This window comes from Rhinatrema bivittatum, chromosome 2 (genome assembly GCF_901001135.1).
Source record: "Rhinatrema bivittatum chromosome 2, aRhiBiv1.1, whole genome shotgun sequence".
Lineage (NCBI taxonomy): Eukaryota > Metazoa > Chordata > Amphibia > Gymnophiona > Rhinatrematidae > Rhinatrema > Rhinatrema bivittatum.
In genome coordinates, this window is record NC_042616.1 from 490,001,664 (window position 1) to 490,023,822 (window position 22,159).

At 50.0% G+C, this 22,159-nt stretch overlaps 1 protein-coding gene across 4 annotated transcripts in view; it reads right to left on the minus strand.

The window, feature by feature from the left end:
- RPP40 (ribonuclease P/MRP subunit p40) overlaps nucleotides 1-22,159 on the minus strand; it is a 55,736-nt gene that overhangs the window by 15,918 nt on the left and 17,659 nt on the right. For all 4 annotated transcript variants that reach the window (XM_029590592.1, XM_029590588.1, XM_029590590.1 and 1 more), the window contains exons 4-6: nucleotides 15,352-15,447; nucleotides 13,295-13,420; nucleotides 740-938 (exon numbers count right to left, since the gene is read on the minus strand). In XM_029590592.1, the coding sequence (XP_029446452.1) occupies nucleotides 740-938; nucleotides 13,295-13,420; nucleotides 15,352-15,447 (421 nt within the window). The remainder of the gene's footprint in view (nucleotides 1-739; nucleotides 939-13,294; nucleotides 13,421-15,351; nucleotides 15,448-22,159) is intronic.

A 22,159-nucleotide genomic window follows, 5' to 3' on the forward strand; every position in this document is an offset into this window, starting at 1 on the left:
CAGTTCTTCCATGGAGCACTGTGAGCATGGGGACAACCATCCACAAGCTTCATGGTTTTTCTGGTTGCAATCCAGCCTCAAAAAGCGCTAACACAGATCGTGGCCGTAGGTGAGGGACATGATTTTTCCAAAAGGGCAGCTCTTAAAACCACTTACCATAGTAAATTTTTTCTTCTAGCTCAACGTTCTTCTGTGAGGAAACTAGCACTCTTTTTGATCATTTGATGAAAAGTGTTGTTTTATGGCTGCAGAAGCAGCGAAGCAAGGCAGAAAAAGGTTTCTGACCAAAACAACTACTTTGAAGGAAAAAACAGAGAAGAGATGAAGTACACGGTCCGTACTCAGATAAAAAATGACTGATTGAGCTCACGAGGCAATGCTTGCACAGGAACTCCCACACATGCTTATTTAGAGCTAAAAGCTCCACCGCTTGGAAAGACGAGTTCATTCAATGCTGCCCGATGATGTAACCCATATGTAATAGTTAATTCAGCATGCTTATCAACGGAACCTACAGTTTAACGCATCTGTTTCTGAAATATACTAAACAGCAGAAGTATCCCTTTAGCATTTTTTATGGACTACAAACAATTTTTGGATTTTTTTGCCTAATCTTCCAATTGATGCTTAAGGCGCCTTACAGCATTATTTGAATTCAGGTACAATGAAGAACTACCACACTGGACTAGGTCCAATGTAGCAATTCAGCATTAAAATCAAGCTAAGCTCTGACACTTACCAGTCCACATTGTTGGATACAGCACCCAGCCAGTCAAAGAGTTCCTGGGCACTACACGACTCCTCTGGTTTTCCTTGTAATTCAGAATTTTCTAATACAGGACAGTGCAAATCTCTCAGTATGCTTGATGATATTTTTGGTTCATACACCTTCATGTTCAGTTTTGAAAAATATGACATTGCAGTTGATGTTTCCATATCTTAAAAATAAGAATCAAACAAATACAATTCTAAACACTGTCAACAAAATGCACATATCACAGAATAATGGAACTTTCATGTGTTTGTTAAAAATAAAAATATCTGGTATTTGCAACGAAAATCATGCTGTGCTATCAATCTACCCAGCAACAGACACTCATCTGTTCACCCTTTTTGGAAACTGAAATATGATTTCTAGTATCACATGTTCTTGGCAATTCTAGTATTTTTATAATTAGATTTATCATTTGCATAAAGAAAACGACATGGACTGAATCTGTTGAAACTGAACATATAAAAATAAAAAATATTTATTCATAAATGCCAGCACTGTGTTTTGAATGAGAACAGTTTCAGTAATGAGCATTGCATTTCTAATATGTATTTACACATGCATGTGTCTATATATTAGACAAGTAAAAAAATTTTTGGATTTTCAAAATTATGCATATTAGATAAGAAAATGAATCCACGGAAAAAGCAGGTGCAAACTTCTGCTGGTACTTTTTTCCCCTTGGACCATTTTCAAAGGAAACATCCACACATACTTTCTCTTTGAAAACTGGTGCACATCTGTGGGTAAAAAGCACCAGTGAACTTTTCACCTGCCCGCAGGTTTGAAAATTGCCACTTCCCCTCCTCCAGTGCGTGATAGCAAATGTTGCTTACCTGTAACAGGTGTTCTCACAGGACAGCAGGATGTTAGTCCTCACATATGGGTGACATCATCAGGATGGAACCCAATCACGGAAAACTTCTGTCAAAGTTTCCAGAACTTTGACTGGCCCCTACTGGGCATGCCCAGCATGGCACTAACCCTGCAGCCAGCAGGGGTCCCCCCTTCAGTCTTATTTGAAAGCTACCGGCAGTGCCGAAAAAATAACAAAACGTTACAAACCCAACACCGCAGGGCGGCGGGTCCGGGGAGGATGTCCGAAAATGCACCAAATGTACCCAACAGCATGCAACAGGCACAACAACTGGAGTGGAATTTGGTAGAGGGCATCCTGAACCCCACCGGGCGGGCAGAAAGGTGTTGGTATGTCACGTTGGAAATAGGTTACACAGGACAGACTGGCCGAAGATGGAATCTTGTCTTCCGGCTTTGTCCGAGCAATAGTGGGCTGCGAAAGTGTAGAGAGAACTCCAGGTGGCAGCCCTACAAATGTCAGGAAGCGGCACCGATCGGAGGTGTGCTACTGAAGTCGCCATGGCCCTCACAGAGTGTGCTTTGACACGGTCTTGAAAAGGAATGCCTGCTTGCTGATAGCAAAGAGATATGCAGTCTGCCAGGCGGGATAGGTGTTTCTCCACCCATGGCATTAGTTTGTCTGTTTCCCGAGAGACGTGCAGACTATTCGTTCCCCTTTGCCGATTGATGTACGCCACCGTGGTCGCGTTGTCGGACAGTATCCGTACCGCCTTGCCCTGCACTAGGGGGTGAAAACGCTTCAGCGCAAGACAAACTGCTCTGGTTTCCAGGCAATTGATCAGCCATGTCGCTTGCTCTGGAGTCCACTGCCCCTGAGCCGAATGAACTTGAAAGACAGCTCCCCAGCCGGAGAGACTGGCATCTATGGTAATGATCACCCACTGTGGTATCTCCAAGTCTACTCCCTATAGCAAGTGATCCAGACTGAGCCACCAGTCCAGGCTGACCTTGGCCACTTCCAATAGCGGTAAGGGAGCTTGAAAATCCTGTGACACTGGTTTCCAATGGGAAAGTAACGCTCTCTGTAAAGGTCACATTTGCGCAAATGCCCAGGAAACAAAGTCTAAAGTTGATGCCATCGAGCCCAGGACTTGGAGATAATCCCATTCTGTGGGAAGTGTAAGGCAACGGAGATGCTGTACATGAGAAATGAGATTGAGCACTCGATCCTGGCGAAGGAAAACCTTGGCCACCCTGGTATCGAAGCGTGCTCCCAAGAATTCCAGCATCTGACAGGGAACGAGGCTGCTTTTGGCAAAATTGACCACCCATCCGAGAGAGCTTAGGAGGCGCAACACCTTATTGACCGCCAGGCTGCAAAGCTCCTGGGACTTCACCCCGATGAGCCAGTTGTCCAGATAGGGATGGACCAGGACTCCCTTTTTCCGCAGGGCCGCTGCCACCACCACCATCATTTTGGTGAAGGTGTGGGGACTAGGCAGAAAGGCAGGGCCTGAAACTGAAAATGCTGGCCGAGAATTTTGAAGTGGAGAAAATGCGGATGATCCTTGTAGATGGGGATATGGAGATAAGCTTCCGTGAGGTCCAAGGACGCCAGGAACTCCCCACCGCGTACTGCCGCAATGACGGAGCACAGCGTTTCCCTTCTGAAGTGTGGGACCTTGAGGGCCTTGTTGACTGTTTTGAGGTCCAAGATTGGCCGGAAAGAATTTTCCTTTTTGGGGACCACGAAGTAAACGGAATAGTGGCCTAATCCATGTTCCTTCGGTGGTCCCGGGTCGAGAAGTCTGTTGAGGGTCTGACACACAATGCGTTGTTTCTTCAGCAGACCGCAGGGTGAAAAAAGGAACCTGTCTCTTAGGGGCCAAGCAAACTCTAAAGCGTAACCATGCTGTAGAATATCCAGAACCCACTGGTCCGATGTCATTTTGACCCACTCCTTGTAAAACAGGGAGAGACGTCCCCCTATCCAGGGAGGCGAGGAGTGGACCAGCGACCCTTCATTGGATGAATTTTGAAGATGAGGTTTGTGGCAATCCATACCGAGAGGCTCTATGGCCACGAAAGGAATGGGACCAGGATTGTGATCTTGATGAAGGAGGTCTCTGCGAGACAGGCCTTGCCTGACTAAAATGCCACTGGCCCTGGAAACGGTTCCAGGAAGAGCTGAACGTCCTGGAGTTCCTCGGACGGTCTTCTGGAAGTTTATGAACCTTGTTTTCTCTCAGGGCTTTGATGATCTGCTCTAAATCCTCACCAAAAAATAATTTGCCTTTAAAGGGGAGAGATCCCAGCTGAGTCTTCGAAGAAGAGTCTGCCGACCAGTTACGGAGCCAGAGAAGGCATCTAGCCGAGACCGCTGATACCATAGACCTAGCCAGCACTCAGAGATCATAGAGAGCATCCACCCCATAAGCTATCACCACCTCAAGGTGTTCTGCCTGTTGGGCTTCCCCCGGTGGTAGTTCTTGTGTACTGAGCAGCTGTTGCACCCATCTAAGACCTGCTCTCTACATGAGGGAGCTACATACCACAGCTCAGACTCCCAAGGCTGAAACCTCAAAGATTCTCTTGAAGTATACTTCCAGCTTGCGGTTCTGTAGGTCCCGTAGGGCTGCCCCTCCCGTCACAGGAATGGTAGTTCACTTCGTGACTGTCGTCACCGAAGCATCCACCTTGGGCACCTTGAGGAGCTCCAGAAATTCATCAGGAAGAGGATAGAGCTTATCCATAGCTCTTCCTACCCACAGAGTAGCCTCCGGAGCATCCCATTCTCTGGACAGCAACTGTAGTAGCATGGGATGAAAAGGAAAAGTCTTTGCGGGAGGACGCAGCCCTGCTAGGACGGGATCACCCTTGGAGGTCCCTGAACTGGTGCCTGGTGTATCCCGTGGCGCATCAATATTTAACTCCGCCAGGACATGGGGAATAAGGGGGTCTAACTCATCTCTCTGAAAGAGATGCAAGACTCTTGGATCATCCCCTTCCACCTGCATGTAAGAAGCAGGATCATCTTGGTCAGGATCAGCGGGAGGAGGGGGAGGCAGGACCGGATTGGGGACCACCCGAACCCGGGAGGATCCCTGAGGAACCCCTGAAACATCCTGTGAATCTTGCAATCTAATCACCTTCGGAGGAGGGGTGCCTGAAGCTGAACCATCTGGCTGAGAAATGCTGGCCAGGTAAGGTCTGTGCAACAAGAGCAAAAAAATCAGTTGAAAAAGCAAGTGAGGGGTCAGGGGCAGGAGTAGGTCACATTGGACTTTCCCCTGGTTCTGCTCCAGAGGCTGGCGGGTTAACAGGAGTTAAAATGGGTGGCGGAAGTGAAAAATTGGCGTCAGGGCTGCCATTTGGCTGCGTTGCAGCAGCAGAATCAGAATTCAAAATGGCCGCTGTTCCCTCGCTTGGCGGGAATCGGGCCGACCCCCTGACTGCAGCCGTGCCTGAGAGCGTGCGCTGGATCGATCAGCAGAGCCCTGGAAGATCCCTCACCACTTGGAGCAGATTCCCTCGCGGGAGAGCCGCGTCCTGGGCTCCCCGCAGGCTGAACATCGCGAGGATCGTGGCATGGGGGAAGACTAAAGGCTAAAGCCGGCAGAAAAACACCCCCGGAGCCTGGCAGGAGCAGGTAAGAGCAAGTGAAACCTCTGCTCCAAAGGAAACAGACAACCACACTGTTTTTTTTTTAAACAAGAAAGCTGAGGAATGTGACGTCTCAGCTAGTGCTGCCCCGTGGAATGCAGCATCTCAGGGAAGCCGGTCCCAGAGCAGGGGGGGAGGCTGGACCACCAGCTTGCACCCTGCAAGCCAGGAAATCCACCTAGGAAAAAATGTCCCCGGACTTACTAGACTCAGAGATCTGAAAGAGCTATGGAAGTTCAAAATGCAAGTCTAAACCAGACCTAATGAGAAAATAAACACTCTTTCTTTTTTTTTTTTTTTTTAAACTTGATTCATCCAAGAGAATAACTGCACTTAATTTAATAGGAAGGAAGAGAAATTCTCCTGAAAATTCCTATCCTAAAAACAATTTGAAAAGGGAACCGCAGGTTCTGCAACCTTCATTTGCTGGAGACAAGAGAAATACTGAAGGGACGCAGAGGGTGCACCAGGTAAATAGAGGGCGCCCTTAAAGTTTTTCTCTGTCTCCATCTGCTGGAAGGGAGGCATAACCCACGGTCTGGACTGATCCAGGTACGTACAGGGAATTCATGCCTGTTTCTCAACCAAGAAACTAGGGTTCAAATCTCACTGACACTCCTTGCGACCTTGGGCAATGGAGAAATTACTTACCTGATAATTTCGTTTTCCCTAGTGTAGACAGATGGACTCAGAACCAATGGGTATAGTGTACTCGTGCCAGCAGTTGGAGACGGATCAGATTTCAATCTGACGTCAGCCCCTAGTACATATACCCCTGCAGGAAGTGCAGATCCTCAGTATTCTTCCTTGCAAAGCATTGTGGATATATGTTTGACTGACGGATTGGTTAATTTGATTAACTTGTATAACTTCGTAACTATATAAACGTTATAACTTGATTAACTGGAATAATTTGAACTGGTCGATTGAGTATAGCTGGAGACCGCCAGGGAGCTCAACCGGAAGGTGTCGACACCCAGCCGGGTGGAGACCTAGGTAAACGAAAGGAGGCTTACCCTTGAATCATTTGCAATACCATGCGTGACGGCAGCCAAGGGTGAGCTGCTGAGTCCATCTGTCTACACTAAGGAAAACGAAATTATCAGGTAAGTAATTTCTCCAATTCCTAGCGTGTAGCAGATGGACTCAGAACCAATGGGATGTATAAAAGCTACTTCCGAACCGGGTGGGAGGCTGCCTGTGACCCACTTAGTATTGCCCTTGCGAATGCCGTGTCCTCCCGAGCCTGAACATCCAGACGGTAGAATCTGGAGAAGGTATGGATGGAGGACCATGTCACCGCCCTGCATATCTCAGCAGGCGACATCATTCTTGTTTCTGCCCAGGACGCTGTCTGGGCTCTGGTTGAGGTGGAGGTTTCCCTGCTTCTACGTAGGCCGCATTGATAACTTCCTTGATCCAGCGAGCTATGGTTGCCCGCGAGACTGCTTCCCCTAGTGTTTTCCCGCTGTGAAGGACGAAAAGGTGGTCCGTCTTCCGTACGGGTTCTGACATTTCGAGGTATCTGGAGAGGATTCTGCCAACGTTGAGGTGACACAGGTTACGGATTTCTTCCGAATTCTCCAGGGCTCCCGCCGAGGGGAGCGAGATGGTCTGGTTCACATGGAAGTGGAAGATCACTTTGGGAAGGAATGACTGTACCGTGCGCAGCTGGATGGATCCTGGGGTGAACCTAAGGAAGGGCTCACGGCAAGACAGTGCTTGTAGTTCAGAGATGCGTCGCGCTGAGCAAACTGCCAGGAGGAAGACAATCTTCAGGGTCAGCTGACGGAGTGATAGGCCTCGAAGAGGTCTGAAGGTGGATCCAGATAGGAAGTTCAGGACGAGGTTGAGGTTCCACAGAGGTACCGGCCACTTCAGCGGTGGGCGAATGTGTTTTGACTCCTCTCAGGAAACTGGACACATCCGGGTGAGAGGCTAGGCTATCACTGTCGTCCCTGGTGCCGAAGCATGCCAGTGCTGCCACCTGTACCTTGATGGAATTGAGGGACAGTCCTTTCTGAAGTCCGCTCTGTAGGAACTCCAGCATCACGGGAACTTTAAGTGAGCGTGCCTTGATGTCGTGATCTTCGCACCAGGCCTCAAATATTCTCCAGATCCTTATGTATGTTAGCGATGTGGAGAACTTGCGTGCTCGGAGGAGGGTGTCTATTACCGCCCCCGAGTATCCGCTCTTCTTCAGGCGAGCCCTTTCAATGGCCAGACCGTAAGAGAGAATTGAGTCGGGTCCTCGTGGACGATCGGACCTTGTTGTAGCAGGTCTCTGAGAGGGGGCAGGGGGAGAGGGTTCCCTGCCAGCAGTCTTCTCATCTCCGCGTACCACGGTCTTCTTGGCCAATCCGGTGCCACCAGAAGAACTAGTCCCTTGTGTAGCTGTATCTTGTGAATCATTGCGCCCAAAAGGGGCCACGGCGGGAAGGCGTACAGTAGGGTGCCGTGTGGCCAGGTTTGCACCAGGGTATCGATCCCTTGGGATTGTAGATCCCGCTTGCGGCTGAAGTATCTGGGTACTTGGGCGTTGGTTCTGTTCGCCAGGAGATCCATTTCCGGTGTTCCCCACCGGTTTACTATCATCCGGAAGGCTGCGGGAGATAGCTTCCATTCTCCTGGGTCTAGACTTTCTCTGCAGAGGAAGTCTGCCGTGATGTTGTCCTTCCCGGCGATGTGGGCGGCGGAGATCTCCTGTAGATTTGCTTCCGCCCATGCCATCAGTGGGTTTATCTCCAGTGACACCTGTTGGCTTCTGGTTCCCCCTTGCTTGTTGATGTAGGCAACCGTTGTGGCGTTGTCGGACATCACTCTGACCGCTTTGCCTCGGAGTCTTTGAGCGAACCGCAGGCAGGCGAGTCTGACTGCCCATGCTTCTAGGCGATTGATGTTCCATCCTGCCTCTTCTGCGTTCCACTGCCCTTGGGCGGTTAGAGTTCCTCGCAGTGTGCTCCCCATCCCCGTAGACTGGCGTCTGTCGTTAGAGTCCAGGTTGGGGATGACAGTTTTGAGCCTCTGTTCATGTGGCTGGGCTGCAGCCACTAGCGTAAGTTTGGTCCGGACTGTACCCGGGAGAGGTAAGCGTACGGTGTAATAGTGCGACCGTGGGTTCCAGCGGGACAGCAGTGAGTGTTGTAGAGGCCTCATGTGGGCCCTCGCCCAGGGAACCACTTCCAGTGTGGATGCCATCAGCCCTAGGGCCTGCAGGTAATCCCATGCCGAGGGGCAGGGGTCGCTCATCAAGGATTGCAACCGGTTCCACAGTTTTGATCTCCTTGTGGGAGTCAGGCTGACTTTGTCTTCCTTGGTGTCAAAGTGGACCCCCAGGTACTCCAACAATTGTGAGGGCTGCAGGGAACTCTTGTTCGTGTTGACCACCCATCCGAGGCTCTCCAATAGAGACTTGACTCTGTTGGTTGATTGAATGCTTTCCTCTGGTGACTTTGCCCTGATCAGCCAGTCGTCCAAGTAAGGATGTACGAGGACTCCTTCCTTCCGCAGTATTGCCGCCACTACCACTATCACCTTGGTGAACGTCCGTGGTGCTGTGGCTAGCCCGAAGGGTAGGGCCCGGAACTGGTAGTGATGGCCCAGGATCTTGAAATGTAGGTAACGCTGGTGTTCCTGATGAATTGGGATGTGCAGGTACGCCTCTGACAGGTCCAGGGAGGTGAGGAACTCTCCCGGCTGTATTGCCTTTATTACGGATCTCAGGGTTTCCATGCGGAAGCGGGGGACCTGGCCAGTGTAACTTCCACTGCTGCCTTTTTGGTGGGGTCGTGGCAAGGAGACTCCACAAACTTGTCCGGGGGAGTGCGTATGAAGTCCAGGTAGTACCCTTCCCGGATGATGGCTAGGACCCACTTGTCCGAAGTTATCTCGACCCATCTTTGGTAGAATAGGGCCAGTCTGCCCCCTATGGCTTCCCTTGGATGGGTCGGCTGATTCTCATTGCGGAGCGTGGCCGGGCCCTGAGCCCGAGCTGTTTCTCCTCTTGTTGTGCTTGCTCCGAAAGGACTGGTTCCTGCCCGGAGGGCGGGGCGCCTGGTAGCTGCCCCTGTATGAGTTGAAGCGCTGCGAGCTTCTGCCCCTGGAGGTCCTGGAAGGCTGTCGCTGGACTCTCCTTGACTTGTCTTCCAGAAGTCGCGGTACTGGTGATTCGCCCCATTTGCCCGCCATCTTTTCTAAATCGCTGCCAAACAGAAGTGATCCTTTGAATGGTATTCTTGTGAGGCGTGTTTTGGAAGATGGGTCGGCCGACCAGCTTCTGAGCTAGAGCTGTCTCCTGGCCACCACCGCTGATGATACTCCTCTGGCCACTGTGCGTACGAGGTCTGAGGCTGCGTCCGTTAGAAAGGATAGCGCTGGGTCAAGGATATCTCCCGGTGTGCCGTTCCTGGCCTGGGATAAGCAGGCACGTGTCACCATGGTGCAGCGGGCCACAATCTGAAGAGACATAGCGGCCACGTCAAATGACTGCTTAAGCATAGCTTCCAGCCGTCAGTCATGCGTGTCCTTGAGGGCTGCTCCTCCCTCCACCGGGATGGTGGTGCGCTTGGAGACTGCGCAGACCATGGCGTCCACTCTTGGGCAAGCGAGCATGTCTTTGGTTGCTGGGTCCAAGGGGTACAAACTGGCCTTTAAAGGCAGACTCTGGGGTGTTCCATTCCAGGTCAATAAGCTGTTGCGCGGCTCGCAAGAGCAGGAAATGACGGGAGGTCCGTCGAAGGCCTTCCAGAAATGGGTTCTCCTTGGATCCCCCTGGGTTTCTGAAACCGGGATCGCTAGTTCTGCCAGGCATTGGGAGACCAGGTCCGGGAGCTCCTCCCTTGTGAAGAACCGCCTCATGGTTCGGTGGGGTTCTGTCCCCGGGGGGAGTTCTCCTTCTTCTAGAGGTTCGTCTTCGTCTTCTGAGAAGTCCATGCCCTCGAAGGTAGGACTACTTGGCGGTAAGGGCCTATGCCTGGGTCTTGAGGGGCCTGGAGCATAGGTGTCCTCCTGCGACGTATGTGGTTGGTCCGCCCGGGAATCCGTTTGCATCCGGACAAAGGCGTGAATCCCCTTGAAGAGTTCCACCCAAGAAATAGACGAGGGGTCCACATTGAGTGGCGCTGTTTCCCTGGGAGCCTCCGGCTAGGAGGGGGTCCCGCTGGGGTTTGCTAGCTCCAGGAAGCCCCCTGAAGAGCTAGTCCCTGGCCCTGGGCGAGTCTGAGCTTGTGGTGGATCTCCCAGGGCCTCCTCGCATTGGGTGCATAGAGCGTCGGCTTCCTGGCTCTGGGCGGCCCCGAGGTGGCATGCTGAGCAGAGGCCTAGGGATTTTACTTCAGATCTTGGCGGCGTCGAGGTTGCCTGCGTGTACATGTTTCGCTCCGGAGCGCCTGGTCGCGTGCGTGTACTTCAGCGCGTATTAGTGCGCTTAAATCGGGTTGTGCGCGTATCTGTGCGCTTAACCCCGGATGTGCGCGCCGGTAGTCGAGTGCGCGTAGTCCGTGCGACCGGGACTTGCGCGTGCCGCTTATGCGTCTGAGTGTTCTTGTGCATGTAACTTAGTCGCAGAAGTAGGTTTGTGCGCACAGGTAATTTTGTGTGCTCGGCCGGCGGCGATGAGAACGGCGAGATTAAGCCAAGATGGCGACGGTGACCATGGGAAGCCCTTGGAAATGCCGGGGTCTGGCCCTGCTAGGGTGGATCAACCCGGTGGCGCTGGCTTCGGCCGATGGCCTCCGCTCGTCCTCAATCCTCGGAGACCGGCACAAGTAAAGATTTCTACCTTATCTTCGGCGCTTCCCGGTCTCGTCCCGGGCGGTCTCCGGCTGTGGGGGGAGAGGGCAACTACCTTCACCGCCGCTTTTGAGGGTGCACCCGCTGCCTCTAAGCCGCGCCCAAACTCGTCTCGCTCGGGGGCTAAGTCCTCGCCGCGAACGGCTCCAGACCGAGGCTGCCTCTATGCCGCGCCCGAGCCCTTCTCACTCAGGGGCTAGGTCCCTGCCGCGATTCGGCCACCGGACAGAGGCTCTTACCTCCGAGGGACCACGGAAATCACCTCGGGAAACTCAACTGGGGGAGGGACCCGAGGGTATCACCGCAGGAGTGCGGGGCTCGTCTTCAGGTAGGAATTTTCTTTAAAATTTGGTAGAACGCTCAGCGAGCGTGAGATAGCTCCTAACTGCTTTGGAGACAGAAAATACTGAGGATCTGCACTTCCTGCAGGGGTATATGTACTAGGGGCTGACGTCAGATTGAAATCTGATCCGTCTCCAACTGCTGGCACGAGTACACTATACCCATTGGTTCTGAGTCCATCTGCTACACGCTAGGAAAGTCACTTTATATCTTATTGCTTCAGGTACACACTTAAGACTAAGTTCTTTGGAGAAAGAACTTATTGCACCTGAATACAAATAATGTAGTAAGCCTCTTGGAGTATTACTTGGAAAAGTGGGCTAAAAATCCAAAATAATAATAATTATAGGGAGGATAACTTTAAAACATGAGCATGCATGCCCACATATGCATGTATAGGGGCATGCATGGTCATGCTCATGTATTTTATATTGTGCGTGCAAATGTGCACACACAATATATATAAAATCCGCTTAAATCTACCCAACAACATATGCGGCACGTATTGCAAACAGAGCCAGGTAAGTAGCGTTTTAACACTTGTCCGGCTGATTTACTTGTCCAGATAAGTAGCGGTTTTTGAGATTTATCCAGCTAAGTGGCAGCAAATTTCCAACACGCAAGTATTTGTGCTCCTAATTTTAATCATTTATACATGGAGATTTAACTTGCATATTTTCCTTAGAACTTGTCAGCTTTTATGCATACAAGTCACCAAATTTGGTAACAAGCATGCATGAAGGAAATTACCAGTTTTACCAATTAGTCCAATAGTTTGCCCAGTCTTATTTCTAGGTCATCAATACTCTCCTCATTCTTCAGCCTGAACTCCCCCCAGTTTACCCTGACCCCTTACCCAGTCACTATTTGGCTATAAAGAATTTTATCATCACTTACACTATATAATTATCAGATGTAAATATACTTAGGTAATATACCTACAGATGTAGCTTTTGCAGGTCATAAAATATAAACTTTATGGGGTAGATTTTAAAAAGGAGCGCGCGGGCGTACATGTGCGCACGCTACCCGACGCACAAATGTATGCCTGATTTTATAACATGCGTGCGCAGGCGCGCAACATGTTAAAATATCCGGGGTCAGCGCGAGCAAGGGGGTGCACAATTGTGCACCTTGCGCGCACTGAGCCTGCTCTGAGCTGCACTGCCTTTCCCCGTTCCCTACCCCCCCCACCCCACCTTCCCTTCCCCCCTACCTTTTTGGTCTTCTGTCACAAAAGCTTACTTCAGCCATGGGGCTGAAGTAAGTTGTGCGAGCCGGCCAACTGCCGGTGCACAATCCCGGGCACAGCGGCAAATGGCCGCTGTTCCTGGAGCCTCTGACCCCGCCCACACCCCTTTACTAAAGCCCTGGGACTTACACGCATCCCAGGGCTTTACGCGCGTTGCCCGATCTTTTCATAATAGGCCCGACGCGCGCAAGCCCATTTACGTGCATAATCTTTTTAAAATCCGGCCCTATGTGCGTAAATGTTGGCCTTGCCCTAGAACGCCCTCGGCCCGTGCCTTTTTTTTTTTTATACAAGCAAATTTAATCGCACATCATTACTTGCGCATGTATATTAGAAGTTTATATAAAACAGCGTTTACATGAACATCTATCTGCGCCCACGCAACTCTGGAAATTCACCTTTAAATTTTGTTAAAAGTAAAGTTTTTGAGTGTCTCATTGAAGTGAAGTACTTGAGCTCCAGAGAAGGAGGGAAGGTAGTTGCCTCTATTGGGGTGGCTCCAATGTTAGTATGGGAGCAGACTTCCCTTGCAGTGCTTGGTAAACAGAGGGTGCATGTGCCATCTAAGTCAGGATTGAAGGGAAGGATTTTTTTAAAAGATGGAAATAATTAAAGGAGGACAGTAAGTTTCTGTATAGTTTTTTGTGTCTTACTACCTGCAGAATGCCATCCCACGAGGAAATCAAATTTCAGAGGTTTATTTTCTTGTAAAGCCCAAAGCACTCTCTTATGTTTCTTAGTATCAGGGAGAAAAGCTGCATCAGTCAGGTCAATGGTAACAACTGGAAGATGAAAACACAGATCAACAAAGTCAATTTAAAAGATATTAAACAGAGTATTCAAAGCTAAAAATGTTTGCAAATGCTAACACACTACATATTTGCTTGGATGAGGATGCATAACCCTACTATACTTTGTGATGAAAAAGCAGTATTCTACAAACTATTGCATGTAAAAAAAAGAAAAAAGAATTTGCTGACTTTTTTTGCACAAGCTTTCTGACGGTTGATCACATATAACTGATGAAAGATAAATCTCAACTGTGGTACGATAGTATTGCTGACTTTCGGCTCGATACAGTAAGGCCGCGGTAAAAACAGTGCGGCAGTGTCAGGCGCACCCTTCCTCCCCGCACGCACAGTTCTCCTGACCTAACGCCTGATTCTCTTTTCTAATCGCATGCAAATGCATGCCGCGGCTGTGAAGCGTTAGGGAAGGGTTATGCCCGCGCAACCCATTTTACTGTATAGGCGCTGTAACAGCGTCTATACAGTAACCTGGGTGCGCTGGTACCTGTCATTTCAAATGACATTTGAAATGACAGGTACCAGGAAGTGTAAAAAAGTGTAAAAAGTGTAAAAAACAAAAAACCTGTGTGTTATATAAAAAAATAAAACAATTTTAAATACCTGTCGGAGGGCCGTGGGTCCAGGCGGCCGGTGGGCGGCCATCAGCGGCATCCGGTAGTCCCTTCTCCCTTCCTCCCTCCCTCCCCTGCCTGGATGAGCGCCAAAATCGCACGGGCGGGTCGGCAGCGGGGGGGCGGCAGCAGGATCCGGGAGCGGCGGGTAGGCAGCAGCGGGGTCCGGGGGGGCAGCGGCAGCGGGGTCCGGGGGGGGCAGCGGCAGCAGGATCCAGGGGGGGGCAGCGTGTTCGATCGGGCAGGTAGGTGGGAAAAAAAGATGGCCGCCTGCACGGGGGAAAGCTGCAACTGGCCGCTGAAGACGTGACGTCACACCCCGTGACGCCAAACGTCGTGACGTCACGTCTTCAGCGGCCAATTGCACGCTTTTCCCGTGCAGGCGGCCATCTTTTTTTTGCCACCTACCTGCCTGCCCGATCGAACATGCTGCAGCCCCTGGATCCTGCTGCCGCTGCCCCCCCCGGACCCCGCTGCTGCCTACCCGCCGCTCCCGGATCCTGCTGCCGCCCCCCCGCTGCCGACCCGCCCGTGCGATTTTGGCGCTCATCCAGGCAGGGGAGGGAGGGAGGAAGGGACTACCGGATGCCGCTGATGGCTGCCCGCCGCCCACCGGCCGCCTGGACCCACGGCCCTCCGACAGGTATTTAAAATTGTTTTATTTTTTTATATAACACACAGGTTTTTTGTTTTTTACACTTTTTACACTTACCGTAGCAGGCCCAAGCCTTGCTACTTTTTCGTTTGTTTTTTTTTTTGCTTCGGGAGGAGGGGACCGTACGGGGCTGCAGGAGACCGGACGGGACCAGGGCGGGTAAGCAATGTTTTTACACTACACTACACTAACTCCTACTAGGGGGAGGCGGTAAACTAGCAGGTTAAGGCCGCGGCAGAACAGCGGGTTACGGAGGAGATAATATCAGCGCCCGTTACAGTATCGCAGGGGAATAGCTAATTCCTTCATTATACAGCTTTTTCGTTCATTTACATGCTGGGTGCGGAAAGGGTTTAGGAAAGGGTTTAGGAAGCGCTAAGGACGCGTGAAACTGGAGACTGTATCGCTGGATGGCCTTACTCGTCTGTATTGTGCGCTCCCAGCACGTTACAGACGGGGAATCTTTAACTCAACGTTACTGTATCGACCTGTTTGTGATGTGAAGGATGGCATAAAAGCCACTTTGCCGCAATAGAGCATAAAGTATAAATTTGTTTTTCAACTATTGCATTTTGAACTCCCACTATCATTTCCTAACAAACATTAAGATTTTCTAATATATATTAATTAATACTTACTATATCTCATTACTTTTTTGCCAGAATAAAGAGATGGCCGGCCTTGCAATCCAAGCTCTTCATACGTGTCCTTGTCCAATGATAAAATAAGTTTTCCTAAAAATAATATATAGATTAGTAATGCCATGAATAAAATTCCCCAAATGCTAAGAGGCCAGTGTGTAGAGCTGGGCTTTCCAAACCTGTCCTAGGGACCCCCATTCAGTCGGGTTTTCAGGATAAAAGCAATGAATATGCATGAGATAGATTTGCATATCACAGAAACTCATTATATGCAAACTTATATCATGGATATTCATTGTTGATATCCTGAAAACCCAACTGGCTAGGGGTCCCCGGGAAACGTTTGGGAAGCCCTGGTATAGGGTGTTCCATTATCATGAAGAGTACAATCAAACGTTTCTTTAGTACTCCATAGAGAGCGGGGCCTCCGGAAGCTGGGGCTGTGGAATTCAATCCCTGAAACGCTTGCGGTGACCTCTGGACTCCTCTCCCGGGGGATGCTGGGAGCAGTATGCAGATGAGCCTTCTGGTCCTCTTCTACTGCCACACACACATACATTTCAAGCTTTCCCTTAACTTGCTCCCCTTTCCCCAAGGTAAAACACCACTGCTTGCAAATCTTAAAAGTACATGGCTGCAGCGGCAAAGTTCAGCTGCCCTCACAATAAAAAAAGGAGACTGTTTCAATAATCCCCATGCCCTGCCCATCTCATTTCAGTAACCCCTTTACATGTCCGTACTTTGTTGTTGTCCAAAAAAGTTGGCCACATAGTCCAGTTTTTGACCTCCTTTCTGAATATCTGGAGGCAACAATGTTAAATTTGCATGTTTAGGCCCTGTTCTATCAACTCCTGTATCCCATTTTGCGTAGATGTTCTGCAATTTGTGTGAGCGTAATAATGAAATACATCAGTCGTACATTAGCTCTGATTCATGTTGGTCCACACAACCTCTTGCTTTGTCTATTTTCTATTAAGCAAATTAGCCACACTATTACCGAGGAACTAATGGTATTATATATAGATAAAGGTCAATATTACTTATCACATGTCACTTATTATTGTGTATAAAATTTCTGATTGTGTTTATTATGAAAAAGTCCTTCTTAAAGAGACATATTGTACTAACCAGAATGTATGTACTGAATAAATATACTTGAATTCTAACTAGCATAACACCCCTACCTGCCAAATCGTTGACCTAAACACTGGCGCTGCCCCCAATCCTTGAGGAACTTAAAATACCTGTGGGAGGCATTAGATAATCTGACCAAAACTACTTACCGTATTTTTCGCTCCATAAGACGCACCTGACCATAAGACGCACCTAGGATTCAGAGGGGGAAAATTTAAAAAAAAAAAAAATTGTGCTAAACCGGCTCTGCGTCTGGGCGTCTTATGGAGCAAATTAGGGGAGTGCATAGTTTTTTTTTTTCTCCCCATTTTGTTTTCGGGTCTGGGGAGGGCCATTTCGGTCCACTCCCCAGATCAGAAAATTTTTCTCTCTGTGGGAACCCCCAAACCCCCCCCCCCCATCCCCATCCCAACCCTTTAAATTAACAACCTCCACCCCCCTGACCCCCCCAAGACCTGCCGAATTAATTTCCTGCAACCCCCCACCCTCCTGACCCCCCCAAGACCTGCCGAATTAATTTCCTGCAACCCCCCACCCTCCTGACCCCCCCAAGACCTGCCAAACGTCCCTGGGGGTCCGGGAACGATCTCCTGGGCGTGAGCCGTCGGCTGCCAGTAAACAAAATGGCGCCGACGGCCCTATGCCCTCCCTATGTCACTGAGACCGACCGCTGCTATTGGTCGGTCTCAGTGACATAGTGAGGGCATAGGGCCGTCGGCGCCATTTTGTTTACTGGCAGCCGACGGCCCTATGCCCTCACTATGTCACTGAGACCGATCGCTGCTATTGGTCGGTCTCAGTGACATAGTGAGGGCATAGGGCCGTCGGCTGCCAGTAAACAAAATGGCGCCGACGGCCCTATGCCCTCACTATGTCACTGAGACCGACCAATAGCAGCGGTCGGTCTCAGTGACATAGGGAGGGCATAGGGCCGTCGGCGCCATTTTGTTTACTGGCAGCCGACGGCCCACGCCCAGGAGATCATTCCCGGACCCCCGCTGGACCACCAGGGACGTTTGGCAGGTCTTGGGGGGGTCAGGAGGGTGGGGGGTTGCAGGAAATTAATTTGTCAGGTCTTGTGGGGGGGGGGGGGTGTAGGAAATTAAGTCGGCAGGTCTTGGGGGAGTCGGGGGGGGTGTTTGTTAGATTTTTGTTTGGTTTTTTTTTTATATTCGCTCCATAAGACGCACATACATTTTCCCCCCACCTTTGGGGGAAAAAAAGTGCGTCTTATGGAGCGAAAAATACGGTATATCCATAAACATCTGGAAATATGAGCACACTCTCTCTTCGCCATTTACAGGCATGTCTCACAGACATTGCTAACAATTTAGAGGCTACTGCAAATGATCCATGAAGGGAAAATCTGCTGGATTTCTAGCCATCCATTCTGTTAGTTATGCACTATCTGATCCACCCTTTTGTCATACCGCTCACTGCACAATGTTGATTCCTTGTCCTGATCTTTTTCATCGTCAGACAAATGTTTTAAGCCTGGATGTGCTAAAGCTCTAGTTTAAAGCCTGAACATCCTCTCTGTTGTAATTTTATCAAAAGGGGTTATTGTTGCAACTTGTGTGCATCCAATGGCCCGATTTCATCTCGAAACAAAGGGTTGGTCCCCTATAAAGCAAATGTTGCTTACCTATAACAGGTGTTCTCACAGGACAGCAGGATGGTAGTCCTCACATATGGGTGACATCACAGGATGGAGCCCAATCATGGAACACTTTTGTCAAAGTTTCTAGAACTTTGACTGGCACCTATGGGCATGCCCAGCATGGCATTAAACCTGCAGCCAGCAGGGGTCCCCCTTCAGTCTTGTTTAAAGCTACAGGCAGTGCCAAAAAATAAAATAAGAATAAAATACGAACCCAACACCGCGGGGCAGCGGGCGGGTTTCGTGAGGACTACCATCCTGCTGTCCTGTCAGAAGACCTGTTACAGGTAAGCAACATTTGCTTTATCACAGGTCAAGCAGGATGGTAGTCCTCACATATGGGTGAGTACAGAGCTGAGGATGTCTGAGAAATGCACCAAATGTACACAGATGTGCAATAGGCACTAGGACTGGGTGAAATTTGGTAGAGGGCATCCTGAACCCTAACGGGCAGGTGGAAGGGTGTTGGTACGTCAAGTTGCAAAAAGGTTGTGCAAGACAGATTGGCCGAAGATGGAATCTTGTCTTCCGGCTTTGTCTAAGCAATCATGGGCTGTAAAGATATGGAGAGAACTCAAGGTAGCAGTCCTGCAAATGTCAGGAAGCGGCACAAAGCGTAGGTGTGCTACTGAAGTTGCCATGACTCTCACAGAGTGTGCTTTAACATGGTCTTGAAGTGGAATGCCTGCTTGCTGATAGCAAAAGGATATGCAGTCCGCTAACCAGGAGGAGAGAGTCTGCTTACCCACAGGTTGCCCCAATTTGGTGGAATGGAAAGAGACAAACAATTGACTGCTTTTCCTGTGGGCAGCTGTGCGGTCTAGATAGAACGCTAGAGCCCGTTTACAGTCAAGGGTATGCAGAGCCTGTTCTCCTGCATTGGAGTGGGGCCTGGGAAAGAAGGTAGGTAGTATAATGGATTGATTAATGTGAAAGTCCGATACTACCTTAGGTAAGAACTTAGGGTGAGTGCGGAGTAATGCCCGGTCCTGCAGAAGTTTAGTGTAAGGCGGGCAGGAAACTACGGCCTGTAACTCACTAACTCTGCGAAAAATCATTTTCCATGTGAGATAGCGAAGATCACAGGATTGGAGAGGCTCGAATGGTGGTTTCATGAGCCGACCCAAAACCAGACTGAGGTCTCAAGAAGGGGCCAGAGGGCACAGAGGAGGCTTGAGGTGAAGCAAGCCCTTCAGAAAACATGTTACGAGGGGTTGTACTGAAATAGTAACATCCCCGACACCTCTATAGAAGGCGGCTACCGCACTGACATGCATTCTGATGGAAGATGTTTTTAGACCTGATTCTGACAAGTGCCAGAGATAGTTTAGAAACTTCGTGGTGGAACAGGTAAAGGGATCAAGGGATTGAGAAGAACACCATGATTTAAACCGGTTCCATTTGTAAAGATAAGATTTTCTCATGGAAGGCTTCGGGAAAGCAATCAGGACATGGGAAACTGGCTCCGAAAGGTTAAGTAGCTGAAGAATTAACCTTTCAACATCCAGGCCGTCAGAGAGAAGGCCTGAAGATTGGGGTGGCGTAGGCACCCGTCGTTCTGAGTGATCAGAAGCGGGTCCTTTCCCAAAGGAATGTGCCTGTGAATGGAGAGGTCCTGAAGTATTGGAAACCACACTTGGCGAGGCCAGTGAGGTGCTATCAGTATCATGCGTCCCTTGTCCTGATGCAACTTCACGAGAGTCTTTGAGATAAGTGGAAGTGGAGGGAATGCATATAGGAGACCTGTTGCCCATGAGAGGGAGAACGCATCTCTTGGCTGAGAGTAAGAGAGCAAAAGTTCTCTACTTTGCGGTTCTGAGGGTAACCCCAACGTTGGAATATTGAGTCCGCTACAGTGGGGTTGAGGGACCACTCGTGAGGTTGAAAGGCATGACTCAGCTTGTCCGCCAACACATTGTCCACTCCCGGCAAGTAGGTGGCCCTGAGGTACATTGAATGGGAGAGGGCCTCCGCCCATATCTGTGCAGCCTCCTGACAGTAGGTAGGAGCCCGTCCCTCCCTGTTTGCTGATGAACCACATGGCCACCTGGTTGTCCGTCTGAATGAGGATGACCTGGTTGGAAAGGTGATCTTGAAATACCCTGAGAGCATATTTGATTGCTCGCAGCTCCAGGAAATTGATTTGGTGTTTGGCTTCCTCTGGAGACCAAGTTCTTTGTGTCTGCAAATCAGCGACATGGGCCCCCCAGCCGAGGTTGGAAGCATCGATGGTGAGAATTATTTGAGGGTCTGGAGCCTGGAAGGGCAGGCCTTGGAGGAGATTGATCTGATTTTGCCACCAGGCTAGAGACTGAAGAAGTGAGCCGGTAATGTGGACAGTGGTCGATAGACATTGGACGGACTGAGTCCATTGTGACCTTAGAGTCCACTGCATGACTCTCATGGCCAAGCGGGCCATTGGGTAACCTGTACTGAGGACGCCATGTGTCCTAGTAAGATGAGGAAGTGACGTGCAGTCATGCGGTGCCGAGACTGTAGCTGGTGTGCGAGAGAGATGAGAGTGAGAGCTCGCTGTCGAGGCAGAAATGCCTTTGCCTGCAAGGTGTCCAAGTCTGCCCCTATGAATGATAAAGTTTGAGATGGGACTAAGCAGGATTTCGCGTAGTTGACGAGAAATCCTAGCGAAATCAGAGTGTGTAAAGTAAGATGAAGGGATGACAGAGCAGCTTGCTGAGTGGGAGCCCTGATCAACCAATCATCTAGATAGGGGTAGACTTGAACACCTTGAGTTCTGAGGAAGGCTGCTACTACTATGAGGCACGTGGTGAAGACTCGTGGTGCAGATGCCAGGCCGAATGCAAGCACTCGGTACTGATAGTGCTTGGGGCCTACCAGAAATCTCAGGAACCTGCGATGAGATGGAGTCATCGCAATGTGTGTGTACGCGTCTTGGAGATCGAGAGAGCAGAACCAGTCTCCTTTTTGCAGAAGAGGAAGGAGGGAACCCAAGGTCACTATCTTGAACTTTTCTCGGTGGAGGTACTTGTTGAGGGCGAGTAGGTCCAGAATTGGACGAATGCCGCCTGATTTTTTGGGGGATTAGAATCCTAGGCCTTGTTGGGAGTAGGGCTCTGGACTGGAGGAGGAGGGGAGACCTCCTGCTCCAGGAGAATTGAGTGGTCTGATGTTCTCCACGTCGGTAGAGGTGGGGAGTCCGGTGCGATGGAGAGAAAGTTCAGCTGATAACCTTGCAAAATTATGGCAAGGACCCACTGGTCCGAGGTGATTGTGTGCCACCTGTTGAGAAATGGCACAATCAACTTCCCACTGGTATCTGAGGCAGTGGAAACTGGCTGCTGCTCTCTATGCAGGAGTCAAAAGCCGGAAGCAGGGCCCGGCTGAGGAGCTGCCTGCGGCTTTTTTTCCGCGATTGACGAGACTGGGCCTTTTGGAAAGGTCTCGTGGAACGAGTTCTAGACGGTGGTGGATAGGACTTCTTTGGACGGAAGAATGACTTTTTAGTATCCTTCCTGAAAAGCTGTTTGGAGGAATACTCAGAGGGCATCAGAGAGAGCTGGTGAAGGGTCTCATGATGATCCTTGAGTTCCGCCACTGTCTGCTGAATCTGTTCGCCAAACAGATTGTCTCTTATGCAGGGCAGATCAGATAATCTGTCTTGTACTTCAGGGCGCAAGTCCGAAGACTTAAGCCAGGCCCATCTTCTTGCTGAAATAGCAGTTGCAGATACCCTGGAAGCGGTGTCGAAGATATCATAAGAGGATCTTATTTCATGCTTCCCTGCCTCGAAACCCTTGTGTACCAGGGTTTGAAGCTGTTCCTGGAATTGCTGAGGCAGGGACTCTGCAAAGTCCTGTATCTGATTGAATAAGACCCTGTTGTACTGGGTCATACACAGCTGGTAGGAGGCGATCCGAGAGATAAGCATTGATCCCTGGAAGACACACCGGCCAATGGCATCCAGGAATTTCTGTTCCTGGATGCCTGTTACTTTTTTGCCCTCTTTTGGGCAGATTCTACAACCACAGATTG